Source organism: Centrocercus urophasianus, unplaced genomic scaffold, assembly GCF_019232065.1.
Source record: "Centrocercus urophasianus isolate 14NV4802_14NV808 unplaced genomic scaffold, USGS_Curo_1.0 seq_37, whole genome shotgun sequence".
In the NCBI taxonomy this organism is placed as follows: domain Eukaryota; kingdom Metazoa; phylum Chordata; class Aves; order Galliformes; family Phasianidae; genus Centrocercus; species Centrocercus urophasianus.
The window spans coordinates 4,465,399-4,481,827 of record NW_024884944.1 but is presented as its reverse complement, the minus strand read 5'-3'; the positions used below and the strand labels follow the sequence as shown (position 1 = coordinate 4,481,827).

The following is a 16,429-nucleotide window of genomic DNA, read 5'->3' as shown; positions in this document are numbered from 1 at the left end:
CTCTGTTGACATAAATTTGGAATTTATCGCTCTTGTCAAAACTGCCTGTTGGACAAAGGTGCGTATTAAGGCAATAAATGGCTCAGAATAGTTTTCTGTCAAATTTCCTAACCATTGTATTCAGTCTATTTGAGGGAAAAAATATATACTTAAAAGTAATCAAATGTCCCAAATTCATGCATGTCGCTCTGAGAGGAAGGGGCTGCAGGGTGAGGGGGGAGCTTTCCCTGCGTTGGGTTCTGTGGGGAGGGGGGCTGTGTTTTGGGGAGGCCGAGGGGGGCTGCTGGGGAAGGGAAGCGTATTAAAGCGAAATGGAAGGGGATGGGTTTTGTGTAGCGGTGCCATGGTGGGGTGGGGACGCAGGCTGCCCCACGTCCCCTTTGCCACCAGCCCCATCCTTTTCACACAATGCACCCCGTGGGGAAACCTCATAATTTTTACACCGCGCGGTCTCGACTGGCCGAGCCTGGAATTACTGTCCCTTTGAAGTGCTTTTTGCGGGGCATTTACGGGCCTTTTTAATTGCCTGCAGCTTGTGAGGGGCCTGCCTGCATCCCAGCTTTTGTCCGGCTGTGCTCCCCCAGGGGGGGTCCCGCTGCCCCTTGGCACGCGGCTGCACGTGGGGCAGCCCCACAGCCTCCTGCCATCCATCCCCTGCATCATCCAGCATCACCTCCTCACCTGGAAACTGCAGCTTCCGCTATTTATCCTAACAGTAATTAAAGAGAAAACTATCTTAGAAAAATAGCTTTGAAATATCACCCGGTGAGGGCAGGTGTTCCGGAGGTGCTGGGCTTCTTTTCTATTAAAGGGAAAAAAAAGAGAAAAGGAGCTTTTCCCAATTGTCATTGCTCTCGTTCCCGTGAGCATCCTCCTGGTTAATATGCTTGGGAGCGCACGGAATAAAATTTCAGCATCAATAATAAAGTGGAGTTTATCTTTTTGTACTTAAGTTTGGGCATCGCTTCTCAGTGGTGTACTTCAATATACTTCCCCCCCCCCCCCTTTTTAAGGCACAACTTCAGTAAAACGGCACAAACACATATTGATCTTTCCCCTCAGATCTTAACAGCCTGAGCAGCTGTAATACCTTGCTTACATCTGCCAGGTTTTTTTTTGTGCAGTTTTGCAACATCTCCTTAATCCAGTGAGCATAAATAGAACATTTCAATCATATTTTGCTACCAGGAACCCGGCAGATAAAGCGCTTTAAGACCTTGTTGAAAGAGCCTGTATAAGATTGCGAGCGATAAGATCGTCCTATAAGCAGCCGCCAAATGAAAAACTTTTGTTCCCACTGAAATTTGTTGATAAAGATATTGAAAATAAATTACTCGGCGAGAACTTGAGCGCTTTAAAACAATAAGCAGGTTATGTAACGACTGGAAAAATCAGCGCCCAAGTTTGATGGCAGATGCAGATTTCCAGGAGCTGCGGCACCCGTGAGATTAATGGGCTCTTTTGTTGGCCGTGGCACCCAGCCCCGCTGTTTTTCTCTGTTTTGCTGCTTTTGCTGGAAGAGGTGGGAAGGAAGTCTTATAAATTTATGAGTGCTTGTCGAGTTTTGCACTGGGCATTGTTGTCTGCGTTATGGTGAGATGGGTGAGGATGGGCGCAGCGCGCAGTGGGGATCCATGTGGTGCCCATTGGTGCCTTCATGGAGGAGGAGCAACGCTATGGGGGTCTCTGAGCATCACTCCTGTCCCATGAGCATCCCTGGTGTCCCTCCCTGCTCATCCCATACCCCCTCACCTCCAGACCTGCTCTGAGCATGGCCGCCTCCAAAGTGGGTCCCACTGCATTTTGGCACAGCGCACGTTCAGCTCTTCCCATCTCGACATTTTGTTCCAAAAAAAAAGAAGATAATATTTCTGTTGGCTAAAAACTAAAAAGTTTGATGGCTCTTCTTGTTGGTTGGTGATTTGTTGGGTTGTTTTTCCGTTTTGTTTTTGCTTTTGTGTGCATTGAAGATAAGGAGCTCTCTGGCAGTGCTCAGCAGAAAACATTGCCTGTGTCTCCATGCTGGCATTGGCCCTTAAGGACAAACAGAGACTGTGGTGGGGGGTTGAGGGGACAGCACAGGGCTGGGGGAGATGTGGTCACTGAGGTCTGGCAAGAGTTTGTCTTCACTTACAGAGTGACACCCATAGAAAAGCAGCAGTAGAAAATGGCCGTTGTATCCTTGAAACAGAATTGGAGAGTGGTTTGATTTGGAGGGGACCCTCAAGGGCTGCCTGGTGCCGCTCCCTGCAGCGCACAGGGACACCCACAGCTCAGCAGTGCTCACAGCCCCGTCCAGCCTGACCTTGGCTGTCTGCAGGGACGGGGCACCACCGCCTGTCTGGGCAACCTGTGCCAGCGCCTCACCGCCCTCAATGAAAAAGACTTGCTTGGATGCAGTCGGTCTCGTTAGATATAATACTTTATTTCTCAAAGCTAAGTGTTTGTTGTTCTCAAGATAGCTTGAAAAGAATTAAAAAAAAATCCAAACCAGAGCTATGCATTTCTTAAGGCTCCCTTAAAAACCACCAAAGTTTTACTTGAGCTAATTAACCAACTCTATTTTAATTCACTGAGAACGCTTTCTAGCCCCAGAGAGGTGAGCGCTGCAACTTTGGCTGTGCTCTCCCCAGCAAAAGGGTTTGAACCTATAGGTGCAGAACTCAGCTCAGCCTGAACCGCGGAAGTGTGACAGGCATGTCCATAATTAAAAATGCAAAATTAGAAGATTGTCACTTATTTAGCTGACTTCTTGGCAGTAGAAGTCTGTCGGGAGGCTTGTGTTTTATTTATTTTTGCAAGGCAGATAAATCCTTTGGATTCTAAACTGCCTTGGCCTGAATTCGTGCATGACTCTTAATCCTTTGCTATGACACAGTGAATTCAGGACAAGCTTGATTAATAATTATATTCTGCAGAAAAGTTGAGGGTTGAAACAAACTTGCTCTACAGCTTTTCACTGCCTTCTCTTTCTTTGGGAGTTTCTGCTCAGTGCTGGGTGTCTCTCTGTAGCCCAGCATTCCCAATGCTGCAGTTCAGCATCCTTGGGTCTCCTCATTACTGGGCAGTTGTGGGGCTGGCTGCCTTGCACACGACCTGAAGGTGCCATCTGTGACACGATGGGAGGTGACTTTCTTGCAGAATGCACTGCACTGCTCTGTTGTCTCGAAGCAAGTCGTGGGCTTTCCTTCCTGGTGCAAGCTTGGGAAGCACATCTCAGGGCACTTTAGTGACACGGTTTTCATTAATTTCTAAGATGATTTAATGCCATTGTGCTGATTAGATACTAAAAAAAAAAAAAAAAAAAAAAAAAAACCTCTCTCCAAGAGTGGCGCTTTAAGATATTTAATTTCTTTTGGTCTTCTTAACAGATTAAGCATCTGTAATGTTGACAAATATTTAGACGCAATCATTTTGCATTGAGAAATGCAAAGGAGTTTCATTCCACGTGCAAATGCAGTGATTGAGTTCTTTGAGCAGGCGAAAAACAAGGAGAGGGGGAGAAACTCCACGCCAATTCTTTCATCAATGCCTTTGACCATGGGTGCTATCCTGACGCCCAGACCATTGGGCACGTAGGTGAGGACAAAGCTGTGCACAACGGACACTGCTCGGAGCTGGGCTGGGTCCAATATTCACCATCCAGACCCATACAAGACCATTTCTGTTTTGTGGTTGGCAACAGCACAATAAAAATATACTTGTCTTGTTGCAAAGCAGTGATAAATGGTGGATTCGATCAGAGGTTGGCGTGTAGCTGTTTGGTGTGGTACTTCTCCAACGCACACAAATGCTTCTCTGTTTATGGAATCTGATTTTGAAATGTTGCATGTGCTGCTGCTCTCACGAACCCTGCCACCAGTATGAAAAGTTTGTGTTAGATGAGGTGTGTCCCTTAGGCAAAAGCCAACAAACTTGGCTTGAAGCATTTGTTACTTGGGGATGGTATTTTTTAATGCTTCTGTCAGTTGCAAAGCTGCACTTGTTTGCAAAAGCCTGAGCTTATCAATGGTGTGCACCTCCTTGCAATGTGGGGCACAAGGTCTTGTGGGTTGCAGTTCTGGTTGTGCAATTTGGCAGAGGCAGGTGTTGTTTTATACACCAAGACATGGTGAGGGGCACATTTCCCATTGGCTGGCTGATGGTTAATTTTTTGTGTTGTGATTGTAACAGGCTGCATCTGGGTAGGAATTGAGATTTGATAACAGATGTGTCCAGGCAACCTCTTAGAGTTACACTGCTTTGTCTTAAAGGGCACAACACATAGGAAGGAGTTTACCAGAAGATACTGTATGTAGACATCAGGAATGGCTGGTGGATACGAACACAAATCCCACATTCAGTGCTGAGAAATGTAGGATCTTACACAGCATGGCTTGGGTTGGAAAGGCCCTTAAAGATCATGGAACTATGGAATTGTAGAATGGTTTGGATTGGAAGGGGCCTTGAAGATTATAGGACCATACAATAGTAGAATGGGCTGGGTTGGGAAGGTCCTTAAAGAGCATATAACCATAGAATTGTGGGGTGGGAAGGTCCTTAAAGGGGATAGAACCATAGAATAGTTGACTTGGGAAGGTCCTTGAAGATCATATAATCGTAGAATGGTTGGGTTGGAAGGGACCTTACAGCTCCCCTGGCCCCAACCCGTGCCATGGGCTGTGTGCAACCCCTTCAGGTAGCCTGGCCTTGAGCAGTTGCAGGGACGGAGTGCCCACAGCTTCTCTGGACAACAGCTGACGTAAAACCTCCCATCAGGACCTTTTTAAAACTTGAACCCATTTCCGCTGGCTCCTGGCTGCACGCCTGCATAAAATGTGTAGATTTCATTAAATATTTTGGAAGTTCTCCGGGTTCACATTTGGAATACCGTCTCCCCTTGCACCCTGCCCTCTCCCCAGGCTCCCAGCAGCACTGACCTGTCTGTGTTTTCCCCTAGGAAGCTGCACAGCGGTATGAAGACGTACGGATGCGAGTTGTGTGGGAAGCGGTTTCTGGACAGCTTGCGGCTGCGAATGCACTTACTGGCACACTCAGGTGGGTCGGGTTTGGGGTGCTGGCAGGGATGTGCTCAGTGTCCACTTACTGCGAGTTCCTGATGCATGCATTGCACCCAAAGGTGGCCTCGTCCCCTTTGCAGCAGCAAAAATGGCAAACGTCCAGCACCCATCCCTTGAGATGGGACTTCTTGGTGTTTTGTTTTGGGTTTGTTTTGTTTTTTGGTTTTTTTTTTTCACCTTGTTTTTAAAGTTCGTTTTCAATTCTGTAATTTGGGAAATATTTTCCATGCTGAGCAGCCTGCAATAACAAACTCCATGCAGTGCTCAGTGCTCTGTGCTGCTGCCAGAGGGCTCAGGCAGTGTCTTTGCTCCCGTGTGCTGGGCAGTGCACGCTGATCCTCACGTACAGATACCCGGCGTGGCTTCATTAGCAAAACTGTTGCAGAATTAGGTATTCTCTGTCTAATGAATCTAACTATCGGGTTCAAATTATGCAGGCCCTTTAATTAAATAGATATAGGAAGGCTGGAGCGCTGCGCTGGTGAGGAGGCTTCTGCAAGTCAATTTAGCCTGATGTTCCTGTTGGGCATGCAGCCCCATGTACGGCTAAGGGTTTTATTTAATTAAAACTAAAAAAAAAAATGCAGGTGGCCTCTGGGTTCGTTAGCAGAGATGTGGTGGGATGCTCCAAGGGGAGCAGCGCCGCGCACTGGGGTCTCCCAGAGGGATGATGCTGGGGAGCGTGCTTCAAGTTGGTGGCAGAGATCCTGAGTTCGGTCGCTTTACAAAGCAAAATCCCATTCTGCATGGGGCACAGGAGCCGGAGTGGGGGGGGGGGCTCAGGGCCGGCAGCGTCGCCCCGGGGCTGCAGGGCACGGACGTCCCCCCCTCCCGCAGCGCTGGCGTGCGCGGCTCGTGTTTGTTACCGCCGCTTTGGCTCTCGTCCCGTCCCTGGCCGGCTGCCAGCCGTGTGGGTACAGTATGTACAGTGCGCGCCGAGCCAAGTTTGTCATCGCACAGGATTAATTTTTTCTCTAATCTGGCAAGGGTTAGGGAGGGGTGGGGGCAGCGGGCAGGGCGAGCTCTCCCAGCGCTCGAAAACAGCCGCGGCGGATTCCAGCGCTGTTATTTATTAAAGCAGGAGACCTTTGCACCTCTCCCCTCGCCTCCCCCCGGCCGGGATGGAGCTCGGCTCTGAGGGGTCGGCTTGTTTTCCCGGTCAGCTTTGCCTTATACACAAGCTGATGATTGAATTGGGAGCATGCCCCAAAGGAGATGAGTGTCCCCCCTTCCCCACCCCCCCCCCCCCCCCCCCAGCGCTGGTGCCCCGCTCTAAAGATTGAAGGCAGTGAATATCATTTTTAATTGCAGTTTGCATTTCAAACTTACCTAAGCAAGCGTTTGGGGGACAAACTTGATGATAAAGGTGCTCTGCAGCTAATGGGCAGATTAGGGAGCACGTCCCCATTGCCCCTGCACTGCAGACAGACCTCATCCCCTGGCATGGGGTCGTGGGCATCACAGGTGCCACGGAGCTTTGGTTCTCAAAGAGCTGCATACGTCCCCAGTCATCTCATTGGTCCTATTTTGTCTTTTTGACCAAACTCTTCCCATAGTGGGTCTGAAGAAGCAACGGCCTTCTTCCTGAGTTGAAATGCTCCAGCACAGAAAGGCAGAAACTGCAGGAGCCCAAATGGACTATTGCATGTTTTATTCTTATGGCTGTTGAGCACTCTCCCACTTAAGCCCATGCCTTACCCTGTGCCCCAGGGTAAAGGAGAGGGAAGCAGGGTGGTCCTGCAGGGAGAGGGGGTGGGAAGGGGCCAGTGCCATCCTTACATCTGTGTTGTCCTTGTGCTCTGAGCTTGTGGGGCTGCGTGTCTCATGGAAATCCATTTGGTTTCTGGTGAGGAGAGGATGGATAAATGAATCCAACATGAGTAAATGTAATAATTCCCATCTTTATAAATGTCCAAGCCAGCCCTATGGGGGTTTTGTGGTGCGCGCTGTGACGCGGGGATTATTTGGCACTCTTATCTCAGCAGCTTTCAGGTGCGTGATAAATACTCTGCCAAATGTTTACATTTCAATATAGGTTTACTCTTAATGAAGTGCAAAGTGTTGGTGCATGCGTGGCGTGGCTGCATTATCACTGCCTGCTCCTAACTGGGATGTGTTTGCAAAAACTTTAAAGATTGCATTAAGAGGAGGACAGAAAAAAACTCACTGCCAGGGAGAGGTGGGGGGATTTGGGGATTTACTCCTTCCCTGCTGCTTGCTTTGCCTTTGCTTCTGGTCTGAAATCTCTGCTGTGATGGAGATGGATGCTGTAACTACCCAGACTGCAAATGGGGACAAATGTGGGCAAGGCCATGTGTGAGGCTACTGCAACGCACGGGCAGTGCTGTGCCCTCCTGCAGCACCTGCACTGCCCGGGGGCTGCGGGGGGATGGAGGAGCAGCGCCGGGAGCTGCGAGGTGCTGGGAGCAGGATGCGGCCCCGACCCTGCTGCGATCCCACGGGGGGCACCTGAGGGTGCTGATCCTGCCAAGCTCTGGCACTGCAGCCTCATTGCCCGCTGCACGTCTCTGATGAACATCAACTTTCCTTCCTCGCTGGTTATCTCCCGCTGAAGATGTTTGATCAGAGATGGAGGCGATAGCCCCTCGCCGCGCTCCTCCCTCCGTGCCCAGCATTGTTCGGTGGAAGGGAGCAGGAAGGGAAGCGCTGAGGCTCAGCGGGGATTTTTCCCGGCCCCCCCCTCCCCGCCTGGCCGCCGTCCCGCGTTCGGTCCCCGAGTGATGTCAGCGGCCTGCCGGCAGGTCTGGATGTTCTGCCAGCATTCCTGCGTTTATGATCATCCGCAGATGTGCATCCAAGAACACACTGTACCCACAGCAGAAATTAATGCAGGCTTGACTGCCGGCCAACCCGCACACACAGGAGAGAGGAAGAAAGAAAACAAAAACTGTTTAATGCTGTTTATAAATTATACACTGGCTGATGAAAAATACATTTCTCCCCCCTCCCCTTCCCAACCCCCCAATCCTTTCTGCCTCGGGAGTCTGAGCTGAGACCAGAAGAATATGGTTTGCTTTTTAGCTCCTGTTTTGGCTCCGTTCCTAGACCCGGCTGCTGATTCAGAGCCAGCTTATTTTTTCCCCCCTTACCTGATGAAATATATTTATTTTTCACCCGTCACCGCTTCTCCTCTCTCCCCGCTTTTTGGCTGCTCTTTGTTATTTAAGGTGTTCTGCGCCGCATTATGCGGAGCGCGATGCCAGGACCCATTACAGCATAGTGCTCTCTGTAGCAAATAAATCTTACGCACATCTGTCTACATTAATACCTCTAAATATATGTGATCATCGCGGCGCAGCCCGTCGCCTTCCAGGTTCCTCGTCGTGCATGCTAGATGGGAAAGTTATGGAAGTTCAATGCAGGGCACCGTGCCGGAGCCCCCGGGGGGGGTCGGGCTGGGACCTCTCCCCATGGCTGGGAGCCATCCCCTGCCCCATCGCCGCGGCGCCCGGCCCTCCCCGCGTCGCTCACAATCCATTTACATGGCTTTTGTGTTTTTTAATACTGCTAATGTTTATCATTTGCCCAACAGGCTTGACAGATTTTGTTTCCTGTAGAGCATCGCGGCTTTAAAGCCCCCTTGTTGCTAAGTAGCAGCCTCCCTGTACTGTAATGGGCTGATTTCGTATTCCGTTCAGCACTGTATCTTATTTTTGTATGCAAGACAAAGTGTTTTGATGGAGGACGATTGCAGAAGTGTCTGGAGGCTGTTTGGAGTTTTATGGGCTGTATAGTACACTGTGTGCTTTCTGAACAGAACACAGGCTGTTGAATTTTGGATTGGATTTGTCATTTTTTCCCCTCTGAGAGGAGGCTGTCAGATAGAACATTACTTTAAGGGTGGAGGAAAAGTGGAAATTATGTAATAACCTTTTTTATTGTTGCTAAGCTGAAATTATTGTTATTTTTTTTTTAACCTGAAAATACCCCTTCTCCCCATTAATTCTCCCTGTGTCCCCGAGCAGCACTCCAATCAGCAGATGAAATTGGCATGGTGATGCTGGTGGATGCTCTCCCCACCTTTGGTGCATCCACCCCATCCCCATTTTTTTGGGTGGTGTGTGAGGGAGGTGCTGCCGGGTGTCTTCCCATGTCAGGTGATGTGGCACAGCAGTGGGCAAAGTCCCCAGCAAGGGACAGCCTTCACCCCGTCCCCCTGCCCGGCGTGGTGCAACCACTGCCACCCGGCCAAGCCAACAGCATGGGTGCCAAAATGAGCCCAAACCCCAGAGCCCAGCCCCGGTTCATCCCCTGCTGGCAGGCTTCCCCTTGAGCATCACTCGTGCCCTGCTCTTTGGGTTGCAGACCCACTGCCCTGCAGCTTGAAGGCAGCTGCAGAGGAAGGGTTGCACTGAGCATCCCGTTAGGGCACCCCGTTAGGGCACCACTTGGGTGCCTTTGGTTGCTCTTTGCTGACAAGCTGGAAGGAACACGTGAGAAATGCTTGGGTTTACACCTTCCTCCTCTGCTACCTGGCGCTGCTGTCTGCCATTTCCCCATGAAGCTGCCAGTGTAGAATGCCCTGATAGCACTGAGGATGAGCTCATCCTTTGGGGCTGAGGTTCACACTCGGTTCAGAAGCCTTTACCTTCTATAAAACCCACACCTTCCATTTTTTTATATTATTTTGATATTCAATTATCGCATTTTTATGGCAGTTTAGAGAAAAGGATGAAAAGAAAACCCTTTCACGTCTCTCTAAATCCAAACCTGGTTTGCAGCTTGATATTTTCGGCCCTTCTTAGATTTCTTTTATACTTTTAGTGGAAAGTACTGGAGATTTTACTGTCTATTCCACTTGGGTGAAATAGGGGAAAGGGAAATAATAACAATAATAATAATAACAATAATAATAATAATAAAAAGCAGCTTTATGTGAGCAAAAGAAGAAAACAAGAGAATGGGGTAGAGAACAGGCTAAATTTAAAATTGTAATTGGCTGACTTCCACAGGCTTGCGGGTGTTTTAATGACTCATAATAACTTCATTTAAAACCAGCTGAGCAGAAAATAGATTGGAGAGGAGCCTCAGGCCATTATGGATTTGTTTTTTTTTGACAAGCTCTGTTTTCGGCAGCCAGGAAGGCACTCACAGAGGGCTCGGCTGTTTTCTCTCTCTTAGAGTTGGTGGTCTGCCCAAGAGAGATTGTATAGAAACCAGGGCTCGGATTTTTTTCTTTCTTTCTTTATTTTTTTTTTTACTGATTAAAAATAGATGCCTTGAGGTATTATTTTAGCATCACTGTGGGTTGGTTGTTTTTTTTTTTTTCCTTTGCACTTTTGATGTGGTAAATGGAACATAAATAAAATTGTTTTTGAAATTACTGAATTAATTAGGGTAGTAAAGCGACGACAGTGCATAAATTTACTTGGCACTTTTTTTAATCCATATTTTTCCCTCTCTCCACCTTCTTGCCGATTACAGCGTTTTAATAATATATAATCCCAAATTTTTATTAATCCCTTGTGCTTGAGGGCGGGGACTGGAGTCAGTGCTGTATCACAGGGCTGTCGCTTTGGTGTTGCAGTTATGCAGGGTCTGGGTGTTCTGCTGGCATGGAGCCCTGCCTTAGGACCCTCCTTGAGATGCAGCACGGGCAAATACTGCTTTTCCTGTTTTCTGCCTCAAAATAGCAGCGATACATTTGTGTGGGTTGAGCCTTTTGTGCCCATCCTTTGACTGCGTTGTGCTTTTCGAGTGAGGCTGTTGGAAGGCTGGGCAGAGCATGGGGCTAGAAGCAGACATCCCATGATGGCCCTGGTCCTGCTGGCTGCTCTTTGCCATGGCTGGGGCCCTGGGTGGCAACCAGTCAATGTCAGAGGTTGGAGCTGCATGGTCTTTGAAGTCCCTTCCAACCATCTGTGGTTCTGTGCTCCTTAAGGTCCCTTCCAACCCAACTCATTCTACAATTCTATGGTTCTATGGTCTTTAAGGGCCCTTCCAATACAACCTATTCTATGTTCTATGGTTCTGTGCTCTTTAAGGTTCCTTCCAATCCATTCTAAATTCTACGTTTCCATGATCTTTAAGGTCTCTTCCAACCCAACCCATTCTAAATTCTATGGTTCCATGATCTTTAAGGTCTCTTCCAACCCAACCCATTGTAAATTCTATGGTTCCATGATCTTTAGGGTCCCTTCTAACCCATCTTATGATTCTGATTCTTTTTCCTTCTGTTTTTTCGAGGCCCATGAGTTACCATTTATATTTTTAAGTACCTCTTCTCCTTATTGCCTCAGCCTCCTTTCAGCTTTCTCCTGGCCACCAGCCCCATAAAAGTTTATCACAGTCAGGGATGGTTAAATGGGCGCGGGAAAACAGTGGTTTAGTAAATTGTAAAATTAGTTGGGAAGGTTAATGAGGCATGGCTCATCTACTGTCGGAGGAGAGCAGGTTTGCAGGTTTGTGGAGGTAGCAAAGCACCTTGCAAAGGTGTCCCCACTGCCACCTCTGTGACCCTCACAGGATCTGTCTGTCCCCATCTATTCATTTTTATCCTAACTCTGGAAAGACCACCACTGCACTTGTTGTAACGCAACACCTCAATTACAGGAGGTGCAGGAGGTGAAAATCAAAGCTTTGGAGCAGCCCAGCAGCTTCAGACCTGCTGCCTGTGCTGCAATTACGGTCTTGGGAACACCAAAGGCAAGCGGACGAGTGTCATTTTTAACCAGTTAGAACATTTTACTACTTCCTAACATCACAAGCATTAAACCTAGAGAGCCTACTCCTTGTCCTCAATAAAGTAATTAAGCTGAATGGGCGTTGGGAAGTATTATTAAGGCCGATAGGGACTAAAAATAGGAAAGCTCTGTTTTCAGATCCACAGAGCCTTTTCCTTACAGGTTGGAGCCATTTCAGGGTACCCCCATGCCAGGATGAGCTGTTGAGATGCAGGATGCTTTGCAGGAGGTGCGGTCTGGCACTAAAGCTTGTAGTTTGCTGTATTCCATGGGAAAAGTTGATCAATTGTTTCCACGTTTCACAGAGTAGATGCCTGGGGGAGTCTGAAAGAAGCTGTTGTTTCTTTTAGGTGGGTTAAAATAGTGGGATGGTGTCTGTGGGTCCAGATGTGCAGTGACTGGGTGCAGCTTGGGCACAGTGGGTGCCAGTGGGCTCGGCATGGCCAAAGGATGCCGCTTGATCCTAGTGCTAGAGCAGCTGTGCAGCCTGGGACTTTTGGGGGAAAAAGATGTGGAAAAGGGATCGAATGGCAGCGCTGCATCTATGGCTGCCCAGTAGGTAGTAACTGGGGGTGAAACTCTGAGCTGGGAGCCCCAGGCACCGCATCCATCCCGCTCGGGGGCGATGTTCAAGCTGGCCATTTCTGGGATCTAATTTCCGAGAAGCCGAGCGCATCGCTCACGCCGTGTCATTAAAACAAGCATCATTCATCCCCATGTCACGGCACGAGCAGCCTTAGCCCCGCAGGGAGGAAAAACCTGTCCAGCGAGGAAGAAAAGGGCCAAAAAGCACAAAAAGCACGTGCTGACCCCATCCCGCTGCGTGCCGGGCGCTGAGCGAGCCGCTTCTCGGCGTGTTTTTGCCAGCCTGCTGCCGCGAGGACCTTTATTAGGCAGGAGCTATAAATTTGCTCGTACAGATATAAATGTTCGGTGGAGGCTTGTGTGCCAATTACAAGGCATGCTCCAAAACACAGCTGATACTTGGCAGCACGTTAAGTCCCATCCCCTTGGGAAGATCATCTGAAGATATCTATGTACTGTAGGCAATAGAAGCCGCTCGCTAAAAATACCCTCCCAAAACTTCTATTTACATTTTACTGGGCTAATAGTTTTTACGGGTGTTATTTAAAAGAAGAAAAGAGTAAAGAAAAAAAAAAGAGGGGAGAAAAAAAAAAAAAAAAAGCCCTGACACAGCCTCTTGATGTACTGCTTTCAAATATGTCATGCTCCCTCTAATAAACATCTAACTGTTTTTTTCTAAGCCCTGTTATAATAAGCTCAGATGTTGGATGACATTTTTCCTGGTGACTCACATAGTAAAATTAACCTTGAACTATTTACATATTCAATCGCCGTACTCTCTCCTCCCCCCTCTCCTCCGAGTGTGTGTACATTACAGGAATTCTGGCTCCAGATCAGTTTTTGTTTTGTTGATTAAAAAAAAATTCCCTGCCTGGAGTACACATCTACTTGAGTGAAAGAACACACAGTCCTGGCCTTTGGAAATTGGCAGGCAGCGTGCTGTTCCCTGACTGATAAGAGGTACTGTAAATAAAACTGTACAGCATAGCCTGTTGTAAAATGCCCCGTGTCTGTACTCATTGTTCTGACAGCTTATGCTTTTTTTGGGTATGCTGTTTTGGTACACTCTGTACTTCCTTATGTAACCCAGCGTGCATATCTCATCAGAACATTCACCCTGTTTATTTTAAAATCTCAAGGAATTTTGCTGTCCCCCTGCCCTCCCCGCCCCCCGGTCAGCTGCTGGCGGGCGCCTCGTGCTTTGCTTTTCTCTGAGCTGTTCAGCAGTCCCTGTGCCTTCCCGCATCCCCCCTCCTGCACCCTGCACTCATGCCCACCTTCCCCTCTGCGTAGGATGGCACTGTGTTGAAGCTGGGGGCCGTGTTGGAGCTGAGGACTGCGTCGATGCTGGGGGCTGCAGCTCCGTGCTGTCCCCACCGTGGCCCTGCTGTGGTGGTGGTGATGCTCACGGGGTCCTGGCCCTGCATGGTTCATCTGCTTGACACGGGGCCAACTTGTTGCTCCATCAGGTTGATGTAACCTCGTGGATTGCGCTTCGCAGCAGTGGGTCTCGGAGAGCTCAAAGTGGAGATGGAGAGGCATCGCCTTGGCAACTGCCTGCTGTACATCAGCCGTGCTGGAGGCTGATGGGGAGGGGAGGGCGGCGCTGCCCTATTGATCAGGGTCCCATGGGTGCCCAGGGAGGCTGCCCCAGTCCTGTACTCCCAGTGCCTGTCCCTGCAGCTGGTCTGGGAGCTGCCCCTCTGCACTTCATCGAGATGCTCGCCATGCTCTGTGCCTGCTTTGGCTCAGCAGGATGGTTTGGGTGCTGAGTGCCCATCATTTACCATTCGCTGGATGAGGTTTTGTTGTCCCCATGTGGACAATGCCCCGTGCCCCCTGTTCAGCCCTGGGTATGGCATGCAGTGTGTGCTTCTGGGGAGAAATGAAATTACGAAGAAAAAAAAAACAACCACCCAACCCAACACAGAAACCATGGCATGGCCCTGCTGGCCTTTTGGGTCACTGCTCCAGGAACAAAACATCCCGAGCAAGCTCCTGAACAGCAGTGACCTCTCTAATTATGCCGGTAATAGAGCCCAGCTCGTTATTAAAGCCGTCCTTGGGCAAAGGGAGGGGGCAGCTGGCATGGGGCTGTGTCCCCACATCCCTGTGTCCCCCAGCACATGGGAGCAGGGCTGCAGCCTTGCCGTGATGTCACCAAAATGCACTTTCCTATTTATTTTTTTGCAAGCAGCCATGTGGTTTATGCACACTTGAGTTGTTTTGAATGCAAACTTGACATCATAGGGAAGGCAGCAGAGAACAACATATGCACAGTAAACAGGCAGACTGTCTTATTGATTAACAGATGAGACCTCTATTATCGATCAAAGCTTGGCGAGAAAATTTATCACTTTTAATTTCGCTGCTGCCAAATATTTCTGCCTGTGAGCCAGCCGTTACTAAGACAATTTAAAGGCAAAGGAATTCTTGTGGTAATGGATTTGGTGGTACCTCCGTCTCTCCTTTTGTTCCGTTGCACTGTGCATCCCGGCGTTGGTTCCTGAGCGTGGATGCGGGCGTGGGGAGCAGCTCTGTGTGCCCCTGTCCTCTGAGCTGCCCCTCCGCGCTCTGCTCCACGGATGGGTCCCTACAGCAGCAGAATCGAGCTTCACGATCTCACAGCCTCATTCACAGCTTTGTCCTGGCAACGTATGCACTGGAGATAGTGTGCATTGTTAATCTGGTTTTATCTGGAAGTGACTTATCTGCTGTTAGACATCCTGTTTTTTTTCCTTGTTCTCACCGGCACCTCTGACCCGCCGCACGCGGCACATGTTGATAGTGATTTTCTAAGAATTCCCCCAAACACCACATCTCTCTCACAGGCAAAGGAGTGTCTGTGCTTCTCACTGAATGGTGTTGTTTCTGCCGCGTTGCTTATCAGATGGTTCTGCCTTCGCTTTCCTCCCATCCTCTGATACTGGTGACGACGCTACAATAGGAAGGGGCAGGAAACCAATTAAAGTTAGATCAGTTGCCACTCTAATGAAACTCATTGATGTTTAATGATTTTTTGAAAACAAATATTTAATTTCTTCTTGGCAAGCAACACCTCGCAGTGAAAGAGCTGTGCAACGTCAGTGGTACATCTGTGCACTGTGCTGTGATGTGGAACTCACGGAGCAATGGGACAGAGGAGGGCGGCTGCTTCTTGCTGCTGTTTGTGGACTATAAAATACACATCCCTCTATCCAATAAATTCTGCTTTTTATGAAGTGAATGGCTTTAAAAATGCATGCGTTCCTAGAGGAGTCCTCTTCATATCGCTTTCATGTTTGCTTGCGTTGGTTCCGTGAGAACCTTTCTCTCCAGGAATGGATACATTCTCCTATCAGATCCTGGTTAGGAGCTTTGATTTTGGATGCTTGCTGTTGAGTTGCTCCATCCAAGCCCTGTCCCCATACATGGCTTCAGTGCCGGGGATGCCTGTCTGTGCCCACCCCATCCCTTCTGCAGTGCTCTTTGCACTGTGATTTCCCACCTTGCTGTGTGCTGTAGCTCTCCGCTGTGCGTGCTCTCTGAATAATGCTCCTTTTCCCCTTTGTCTTTCCAGCGGGTGCCAAAGCATTTGTCTGTGATCAGTGCGGTGCGCAATTCTCAAAAGAAGATGCCCTGGAGACACACAGGCAGACACACACTGGTATGTTGACTTTTCCTTTTTTTTTTTTGCCCAACTCCTCCAAACAAACAGCACAGAAGGAAGCACTGTGCCTGCTGCCTCTGCCCCGAGCAGCCAAGCTTTCTAAGAGATCCCTCTCCCAGCTCTGTTACTTCTCCCCCAATGAGCCCTTATGTCCAATGGAGGGATCCTGTGTCCCACCACCCTGCTTGATCTTGTCCAAGCTAAGCAGTGACCCTTGCTGCCGTTCCCTTCAGGGATGCTCAGAGTTAGGCTGACTTTCTGCAGTCGTGCAGTGATGCAGTTGCTGGGGAGTGCGGTGCTTTGCTCTCGATGTGGTTGTGATGCTGGTTTCACCCCAGTGGGGTTTGTTTGTTTCTTGGGGAACGAAACTTTTGCTGGGGGGAATGGTTTTAAGATGGTTTTAAAATGGTTTAAACTTTTGCTAGCGGGAC

General features: G+C 49.0%; 1 protein-coding gene across 4 annotated transcripts in view; it reads left to right on the top strand.

Moving 5' to 3' along the window:
• The window catches only part of ZBTB16 (zinc finger and BTB domain containing 16), a 71,956-nt gene that overhangs the window by 29,891 nt on the left and 25,636 nt on the right, over positions 1-16,429 (top strand). For all 4 annotated transcript variants that reach the window (XM_042831964.1, XM_042831962.1, XM_042831963.1 and 1 more), the window contains 2 exons: positions 4,940-5,037; positions 15,909-15,995. In XM_042831964.1, the coding sequence (XP_042687898.1) occupies positions 4,940-5,037; positions 15,909-15,995 (185 nt within the window). The remainder of the gene's footprint in view (positions 1-4,939; positions 5,038-15,908; positions 15,996-16,429) is intronic.